We start from the raw sequence: 10,166 nt of genomic DNA on the forward strand, positions 1-10,166 counted from the left end.
CCTTTCCTTTCCTTTCCTTTCCTTTCCTTTCCTTTCCTTTCCTTTCCTTTCCTTTCCTTTCCTTTCCTTTCCTTTCCTTTCCTTTCCTTTCCTTTCCTTTCCTTTCCTTTCCTTTCCTTTCCTTTCCTTTCCTTTCCTTTCCTTTCCTTTCCCCCCAGTATTGTTTTTCTTTTCTCCTTCTCACTGCAGTCTTGATTTTGTTTCTTGTCCCTTAAGTATGTTTCCAATGTGTTGCTGAAACATTTTCCCTTTCAATCCTAAAAAAGGAGCTGTCACTGGTGAAGATCGGAGCTTATCCCTGAGCCCAGGAGCTGTCACCTTAGTCTTCCAATCGGACAAGGACGACTTCATTTCTCATGTAAATGCATTTGTCAGGTTTGCGTATTGTTTTTTCAGGAATGGAAAGTGTGTATAGAATGGATTTAAAATCAATTTTAAATGTAAAACGTCAAGGCAAAAAAGTTCTAATTACAACCTCTGCACACAATTTGCCAGCTGTGGGACTAGGAGTTTTCTTATTTACTGTGTTTTGTTTAACGTGTCTGAAGTTTAATGGACAGCAATCAAGGCGTGCTAGAAATCTGAAAGCACTTTATGCTTTGTTCTCTCCGTCATTTTGGTATAACAAACTAGCTTATGTTTTAAACCCTCCATGAGGTTAGTGGTTTCCCTAAAGGTAACAAGTCCCTGTGTGCTACAGTAAGACAGTAACAAAACATGAAGTATAGAAGTTCATCCTGTCATTATTCAGCTTCTGCCTATGGACACACAACTACGCTTATTTAAAGCGGTATCACCTTGAAACCTAATCAGCATTTTAAAAAGGACTTTGTAGCAGTTATTGGCTTTTGTCCTGGAGGGCTGAGGTTTGTTTTGTTTTGTTTTACATTCAGCATTTCCATTTCTAGCTTACATTCCCCTGTTGTTTTGCATGAGGAAAACGTGCAACTTTAGAAAGGAGAACGGAAAGAGCTGCTTTTTAGTCTAACTTTTCAGTTTTTCGTAGGAGTTTTAAATGTGGTAGGAGTAAAACACCAGAAGTACTGCTGCCAAAGTTATATTCAAACTCGTCTTTCTTGGAGAAGCAGAAGAAGCCCAGGGAGAAATAAATTTGCAAACATGCTCTTCATGCTCTCCTTTCCCAAGATTTCTCTGAGATATAGCCCATCCTCTGTGGGTTTTGAGGTATATGGTTCCCAGGAGTGAAAAGGAGGGCCAAACATCTCTCCTCTTGGATCTCAACATGCCAGGGCTTTAGTGTACTGCCACTTACGGCTCCGCTTTTTCACCTGGAAAAAGCAACCGCACGATGTAGACTGAGGAGCCCTCACAAATTAACTTGCCATCACCAAGTGACGCCCAGAAAAGGTGTATTTAAAAGCTAGGCTCATTATAGAATCACAACAAACCCCTCATGACTGGTGCAGTAGACAGTGAGGTAGAGGGCGAGCCCTGGAAAGACAGAAGAAAAGTAGCAGTGAGTTCTGGGTACCTTTGTGCAGACGAAACAGAAAAACGCAGGCAGTGAAGTAATAGTGTTCCGTTACTAATGCCAGCAATAGATAATTGCAACAATTATCTATTAGATCATAGGTACTAATTAACAGATAATTGCGCAACTCCGGAAATCAATAAATAACTGATTCCCCTCAGAGAATGTCTTCTACATTTTTATATTAAAAAGACTCCAGAGTTGTAGTGGATTAAAATCCTACGGAAGGGAAAGAAATGGCATCAGCCACTAGTTCTGCAGAAGCGAAAAGTAATACTGATAGAGTTTAGATGGAAATTTTCACTTTGTGTGTTTAGTTTGGGGATTCTTTTTAAATCATTCATACCAGCGATTTAGTTCTTAAGGCTGTTTCTTTGAGATTAAGTGACAGGACTTCTGTTACTCTTTTCTTCTTGGAATGCTTCTTGATATTCTTACGTCAACCAGAACTTCTGTCTCTGTTGCAGATGTGAACAATGACCGTAGCTAAGAAGCCCAAATCTTCAAAGCCTAAAAAGCCCTCTTCAAGGCGGTCTGGCAAATCCAAGAAACCAAGTACTAAAATAGTGATGTCACGCACCGCCAACTGGGGCCGGATAGTGCCTGCAGAAGATTCAAGCCAAGTCTCTGTGGCCCAAGGACGTGGAGGTGCTATTTACTGTAGATCATCTGAAAAATCTAAGGCTTTTGCCCCAAGAGATCTAAGTAAGTGTGCGTTTTATCCTGCCTCCATTGTCTTCAAAGCAAAAGTAGAAAATGCAGTTCTTACTTGTTGCACTGATAGAGAAGGGGACTACTGTGAACAAAGACTTCAAAAGTGAATCCCCTAAGGCAACTGAAGTGACTGATGTTACAGAAATTAATTTTGATATATTTACAGTCAACAGAGAAATATGGGGAGCTTTTTGTAATGCACAGATTCCTCCATGTCTTTTCTGTTTTGCAAAGAAAAGTGTTTGATTGTTGCTATTCACAGCTTCCATTTTTCACAGGTTTTTTGAATGATAACATTGCTCAGGAAAAGATCTGGTATCTGTAGGGGTACCGTCATTCCTAGTTCCTAGTTTTTACGTTTTTACCGTATAATTTCAAGTCTAAGTTTGTGGTTTAAGTTATAATAAGGAAAAAAACAGTAGTTGAGTTAATCAGGTTAAAGATTATAGATGGAGAGGAACTTGGCATTAGGTGCTACAAACAGAATGGCAGTTAGCCTTGCCTTAGAAAAATTAAAATGGTTGACTAAAGTTGTTTGTTTTTTTTTTTTTTTTTTCCCAAAACATTGTGTTGACCAGCCAATTTGAATTTGGTGGTATTAAAGCTGTCTGCAATAAGTTTTTCTGGTTTGGATTGTAGCTAGCCCCTCTAGGTGCTCCTGCAGAATAGTATTTTTTTAAATACCTTTCTTAGAAACAAACAAACAAGATCTCTTTTTAAATTTAACTTTCTTGCAGTCGTTAATGATGGAATTGCTCCGCCACAGAGCCTTCTTTTTCCACCTGAGAAGATTTGTATGGATTGGCGAGAAACACAAAGTGTTGGAGTTGGCCTGTACAATCTTGGCAACGCATGTTTTCTTAATGCTACTCTACAGTGTTTGACCTACACACCCCCACTTGCCAATTACATGCTTTCTCTTGAGCACAGCCAGTCATGTGAGTACTTTCTAACAGTATTTTGAATCTGTTGGATAGCTCTGAAGGTGAAAGAACAGCAGTGATTCTGTGAGATAAGCTTATTTGCCTGATTTTACCTGTAGAAGCTGGCTTTGAGCACTGTATTAGCAGTGGGCTCCGAATAGCATATGGAGTGCAATTAATGCACCATGGTTTATTTATTTAGTTATTTGTTTGTTTGTTTGTTTATTAAAGGATCATTTATTGCTTCATGGGAATAATGAAGTGCATTGGACAGTAATGCATTTAGTAGTAATTTTAGAGAGTAATACATTTTGCAGGCTGTGGAGTTCACATTCCTGTCAGCCTTTACAACTGCGACTTTGCAGTAGTCTTTTAGATTTCTCATCACAACATGCATTTGAATACAGGCTTAGTGGATATTTTTATTCTGTAAAGTTGTGTGAAATGAAATGTTACAAGACTGTTGGGACATTGGCATCTTGGGAGAATAGAATGTAGCAAGGAGAGTGGATATTGTATCTATAGTTTAAATTGTACTTAGATGTTTGTAGTTCTGGATATTTCGCTGGACTGGGATGCTTTGTTCTTTCACTCTTCAGGTCGTGAACAAGATTTTTGCATGATGTGCACGATGGAGACTCACATTAACCAGGCCCTGCGTTGCACTGTTGATGCCATCGAGCCCACGCATGTTATCAGTAATCTCAGTCGTAAGTGGCTTCAGATGTGTTTCTTTTCGATAGCTTGTAATCTTCAAATAATTATTTGATGTGTCTAAGTGGTTTTAACACTCAAATGAAGAGAGATTTTAGAAATACAAGAATGATTTCATTTTTAAATGAGGTCAATACTATCATCTTCTTATTTAGGAATAGGACAACATTTCCATTTTGGCAGTCAAGAAGACGCACACGAGTTCTTGCGCTATACTGTTGATGCTATGCAGGAAGCGTGCTTGAACGGAAGCACCGAGTAAGCATAAACAAGTTCACTTTCATACATTCTCTAGCACCTTCTAGTCCTTTATTTACTCTCAAAAATGATCTCTAGCACCTTTTAGTGCCTTATTTACTATCAGCAACGAAAGTCTACATCATCCTTGGTTTTCATCAAACTCTTTGAAGAGTTAACTCTGTGCCTTAAATCTGCTGAGGTCTGATTATAATTTATTTCCAGATTGGACAGATCTTCTCAAGCTACCACCATCATTCATCAAATATTTGGAGGATTTCTAAGATCGAGAGGTACTTGAAAAAATACTCCTGTCCTTAGAACTGATCTGTGTCTTTTGTCGGTAGTAAAGCAGTCTGTAGTTTGTCTAAAGTAGTATCTGTCAACAACTTGAATTTGGACAGTTAGTCTCCTTCACATAATGTTAAGCATTTATATTTTGCTTCCAGTGAAGTGCTTGAATTGCAAAGCCGTTTCAGATACGTATGAGGCATTTCTTGATATCACTTTGGATATAAAGGTAAGATGTTTTCTAAATATAATTCATGATATTTAAGTACATGCATAACTTTCTAAATTAAACTTGTTTAACTTAAAAAACCAAACCACATATAATGTTAAAACGTAAGAGCTTGGTGGTGCTAAGGAAGTGGATTGGACTCTGTCCTTCCGTGGAACCCATGTAAATAGTCTCCACATTTGCATTGGGTTTAAGGGGAAAGAATTCTCTTTCTGCAAAAATTATAATGCTGTCATACTTCTTTGTTGTTCTACCTCAATATACATCTAATTGTTAGACTGATGAATTTGTCCCCAGTATTGATGACAAAGCACACTATAGATGCTGTCTAGGCAACTGGAAAAGTATTTGTTCCAAAGTCAAATGCCTTCCAGGTGAGGTCAATGCTGAGCATGCTCTTTCTGCCTCCTTCTTCACAGTGCTCCTAGTAGATCGCTTGAGTATGTTAGTAAGATTCTCTTATAAACTACTAGTATGTCTGTGGAATTCTGAATTACGGTGACTTTACGCTCTTCTTTCTCACTGCTCTAGGCGGTTTCATCTGTTAGCAGAGCTCTGGAACTCTTTGTGAAACCTGAAGAGCTGGATGGAGAGAATTGCTATAAATGTAGCGAGTAAGATTTTGACGTCAGTTTTCTATGTTGCATGACTCTGTTGGACTACCTCTAAACTTTGAATCTACTTACAAGTTTTGTGGAAGTTTATAAAAGACTTGTATTTTTGTTTCTTTGGAGGGGGGAAGTCTTGTTCATAGGCATTCCCTATGGGTTTTCAATTCTCTGGCTTGTATTTTGCCATCAGAATTCAAAAAGAGCTACTTTTGTTCTTTCTATTTATTAGCTCTCGACAGTACTTTTCTTGATGTAAACTGCCCAGTTTCCGTTGTTCTCTGGGCTAGTGGCTGATTTTCACTGCTTACACCGTAGGTCCTACCTTGGAGCGGGCAATGTGTCAAACTGAACTATTTTGTTTCAAAGGATGGCAGATGGTTTCAGTGTCTTTCCAGACAAGCTCAGTACATGAAGACTTCCTACTGTTAAATGTCTCCCTCCTGTAGAATGACCATGTGCTTCTGTTGTATTTTTGATGTTGATAGTCGACCTATGTTGGAGATTATTTGCAATTTCTAGTCCTGGGGACCAAGGCTCTCTCGTTCCACTTTCAGTATTTGTATTTCCCTTGAAAGCTGAAAGAATGTATCCAGGATTGGAGTTCAAATAGCCACTTTTGTAGACCAAGAAATGGTACCTTGCCATCCAACCTGGTAATACCCTTTCGTGAGAGATTCCTGTTCCCGCTATGCTCTGAGTTGTTGGGAAAATTTACCTTCTTCTCTGTATTAACAAACCTGACACGCAGTGCATGGGTTTATGAAAAGAAAAAAGACCAACCTATTATGCAAGTAAATATCATTCAAATAGCATAGGCATGCGTGAGACATTAAAAGGAGTTTGTTTTGGGGGCGAAAAAAGAAGATGCCTTCAAACACTTATCTCTGCTTGTTTTTAAGGTGTAAAAAGATGGTTCCTGCGTCCAAGAGATTTACCATACACCGTTCTTCCAAGGTTCTCACAATATCACTGAAAAGATTTGCAGATTTCACAGGTGGAAAGATCAACAAGGTATATTTACCACTGTAATGCAACTATATCATTGTGTAATGGGACATCCCCCAAAGCTGAAAGTTGTTAATATTTTCAGACAATAATTGTAGACTAACGACTATGGCTTATTCTTTCTCTTAATATCAATAAAGTTCCCACTTGACAAGAAGCATATGCTTTCCTCTGAGAAGGCTGATTCATCAGGAAACAGTTCTCTGCAACTTCTTGTCTTAACCATTGTTTATGGGAAGACTTATTTGTAGTGAATCAAGAAATATATTCTAGAAATATATTCTAGAAATAAATTCTAGTCTGTGTTTTTTGGAAGTGTTTTTCTCTGGCTAGTCCACGAAGTACTCTGGGATAATTTTTCTATCTTCTTGATGTCTCTTTAGGAGGTGAAATATCCGGAGTATTTGGACCTGAGAGCCTACATGTCGCAGTCAATGGGAGAACCACTGCTCTATGCCTTATATGCGGTGCTGGTACATCACGGTGTCAGCTGTCACTCAGGACACTATATATGCTATGTAAAGGTAGAAGTCAACAGCATTTCTAACAGGGTAAAGGTTGTGCTGGCAAACCAATTAAAGCATGACTAGCAGCTACTGTTTCTAGGGAAAAAGATTTCATTATATTTTTATTTGACATGTGTGTATTTTGTTCCTATCCGTGATTTCATTTGGAAAACGTGCAATTCACCTAAAGAAATCGTTGTCTTTATTTGCAGGCTGGTAATGGACTTTGGTATCAGATGAATGATGCTAAAGTAGTGCGTACTGACATTAAAAGAGTTCTTGGTCAGCAAGCTTACATACTTTTTTATATCAGGTAATAACAAATCTTAAAATGTGTTCAGAAGAGATTTACTTTCCTGTTATTGATATTTTTCTGTTTTGCAAGTGTTTTTCTTGCTATCCCAGGAGAAGATTATTATTTGTCTAATTCAGTTCTGTCTAACCTGAAATTCTCTGTGTCGTTTATTATCTTTTGTTGCTTGGCCTTAAACTGCAGCACTTGTGTAAATTGCTATCTATGTGTTATCTGTAGCTGGCTAATTTAGAGAAGGAGAGAAATGAAGGTCATCTGTGGTGTAAGAATGAATTCTTGCTCTGCAAGTGATAGTCTTAGTAGGAAGACTGTTCTCTACTTTTCAGTCTGTAGTCTTGGCGAAGCCTTCTGTAGAGAAGGCTTCCATATCGTATGAGCTGTTCCTCTAAAATGATAGGATGGGATTTAATCCAAGAGTAGGCTGAAAGAAAAACTAAACTACGATCACTGCTCTTTTCTGAAGGCGCTATGATTTGACACTTGGAGAACGTGCGTTTTACTTGCCAGCACCATCTTATCCCTGTTCATTCCCTCCTGGTCAGCAGGGGGCTAATAGTAAGCAGGCTGGATTTATGGGACCACGACTTCTTCCTCATATGATTAAGGTAATTCAGGGAAGCGGGAGGGCAGATAATGGCACCAAACTGCTAGTGGGTTTGGGGTTTGGTGTGGGGTTTTTTGTTTGGTTTTTGGCATCTTAGTTTTGTTTTCCTTCCCACGCTGCAGCTTTCTTCACAGCCCTCATGCTACAGCCAGAGTCATTCAAACAGTGGTTACTGCTAAATTGTGCAGCCATGCGACTCCATTACTTTATAGCTCCAAGACAGCTTTCTAAAGCACAGAGAGCTACGCTCTTTGACTATTTAAGCAGAGTGTACTAATCCTCAAATCATTTAAAAGAGGACTTGTTTTTCCTATCCTCGTCACTTTAGCTAAGACAGGGAAAACTAAATGTCTTATTCCTGAGCACCAGAACAATTACTTCAGGCTTTTCAGGGTATGTTTAAAGGGGAAAATAAATATATTTGGGAATAGCAGCAGGTAATGTTAAGTTGCTTGGCTGGTTTTCAAAGATGATGTTAATTTGATACCAATCTGCAGTAAACCAAAAGCAGGAATTGAATACGCTTATTGGACTTGCATTTATCCTTAAAGGGCAGTGTGTTTTTCTTTTTAGGTGTTAAGACCATTTGTAGAAACACTCAGTAGGAGAGTTTTGTGTTTGAAAATGTTACATGCAGTGTTTGCGTTAATCCATCTTGCAATTTCTTCTTTTTAAATACAGAATTCAAGCCGTTTAAATGGAAATGGATCCATAAAAGAGGACGCAAAGACCACTGGTGTCACCCTAAAAAGGCCATCTTCAGCACCACCAATGGCCTGTGTTCAAAACCAGGCAATTACCAGGCCTTCAATGACTGATACGTCAAGAAAACAGAAGATCACCATCAGTATTCACAATAAATTGCCTGCTCGTCAGACTGTGTCACAGCCTGACTTTCTTAGCAGTGCTGTGGAGGATGAAGATCTCTACCAGGCTGTTCCTTCATCCACAATTACAAATTTGGTAATGCAAATGAAGCAAATGCAAACAAACAAAAAAGTTTCTGATGAAATTTTTGTGGAGCCAACAGGGAATGAAAATCCTAAACTCAGCTCTGATAACACAGTCCCTTATGGTGCAGAATCTTCAGGAAAATCTGAGGAGGAGTCAAAGGGCTTATTTCAAAGGAATTTGAAATGCAATGCGATGTCCTCTAATGGAATTTTGGTTGGAAAGGTAGTCCGTACATTGCAGCATTCCAATTCTTCCTGTCAGAATGCTGACAAAGGAAGATCCCAGCATGAGCTGCCAAAAAGAGATTCACTAAATGGTGCTATTAGGTTAGTTAATGAATCTAAAGAAAACGGACTGAAACTTGATGATTCCACTTGCCGAGTTGAACCTGTTAAACCTTCTGAGATGTTCTTTTCTAAAACAAATGGATTGCTTGAAACATAGATTTGCTCCATCAAGAATTTCTCACCTACGATGTATTCGGGAGTGTTTATTGTGTTCCTAATTCAGGTGAAATACTGAGAAAACACAGCACACATGTGATCATAAGACTTTGTGGTATTATCCCCTTAGAATTTGCAGACCTGAGCTTACATTAGAACTTGTCAACTTAAGCTCAGCTGAGATAAAAATTCCTAAGTTTCATAAAGTAGATTTTGGGGGGTGAGTCGGGGTTATCTTTGAAGTGTAGATAATGCATACAACTCACAGCGGTCTTGCTTACCATTTAATGGAGAAATTCTGACAAGACTAGTCCTCAGTACTACTACAAATAGTATTTTTTTGTCTGCTGACTTGTGCGTTTTAATTGCAGATGCCTGGAGCTATGCCTTCAGTCAATCGAGAAGTCATCACGGAGTCCTTCACAGCCAGCCAGCTGAACAGCTTGTCAGAGGAAATGAGGTAAAATGAGCACAGTCTGATTAAGACAAGACTTTATGGAAGTTCGTTACAGTTTTATCTGTCTACTAATAGTATTTAATGGAAGGATTTAAATTAGTACAATTCCATACTGTGTGTCCAGTGTCACGAACAGAACTAATGATCAGCACAGAGCATATCACTCTGATGCAGGTTGGTGCCTCAAGGAGAACTTGTGTTCCTTTATAGAATGTTTTTCCATTTTTCTCCACTGTCTGGAGAAACACTGGCTGTTCCCCGCTCGCCCCTATGCCTTTTTTCTCAGAGCATCAGGTGGAAGGAGACAGATGCGTTTGCTTTTTTAGTGCAATGGCTTCAGAAGCAAGAGGGGAAAAAGCACTTTCTCTGGGAGCTGAAGAAGGTGTCCTAATCACAGGAGAGGTTTCTAAATGGCATATCTTTGCGAGCGTTCCTGTAGTCCGGAGGTTTTTGTTTGTTTGTTTGCCTTTGGAAGGTTTTACTCTTAATATTCACGTCCTTCAGCAGAAGTGAGAAATGGGTTTTTATTTTATGCAGTGTTGCGGAACCTCCGAAATCTCCTGGGAATGATGAATACCTCACCCAGTACCAATGTGATGACCGTGGAGACAAGGAGAAAGCAAGAAGATCAAAAGAACGTGACCTCATTTCAAAAGAAAATGTTTTGTACGGC

General features: G+C 38.9%; 1 protein-coding gene across 1 annotated transcript in view; it reads left to right on the plus strand.

The window, feature by feature from the left end:
• Positions 1 to 1,968: 1,968 nt before the first annotated feature.
• Positions 1,969 to 10,166, plus strand: part of LOC311218476 (ubiquitin carboxyl-terminal hydrolase 42-like) — a gene marked incomplete at both ends in the record, with an annotated part of 13,119 nt that continues 4,921 nt past the window's right edge. The window contains 6 exons of the mRNA XM_084301158.1: positions 1,969 to 2,197; positions 2,944 to 3,144; positions 3,729 to 3,839; positions 3,999 to 4,101; positions 4,306 to 4,373; positions 4,530 to 4,600. Coding sequence (XP_084157284.1) covers positions 1,969 to 2,197; positions 2,944 to 3,144; positions 3,729 to 3,839; positions 3,999 to 4,101; positions 4,306 to 4,373; positions 4,530 to 4,600 — 783 coding nt within the window. The remainder of the gene's footprint in view (positions 2,198 to 2,943; positions 3,145 to 3,728; positions 3,840 to 3,998; positions 4,102 to 4,305; positions 4,374 to 4,529; positions 4,601 to 10,166) is intronic.

The sequence above is a fragment of the Netta rufina genome (genome assembly GCF_964035555.1).
Source record: "Netta rufina genome assembly, chromosome: 24".
Lineage (NCBI taxonomy): Eukaryota > Metazoa > Chordata > Aves > Anseriformes > Anatidae > Netta > Netta rufina.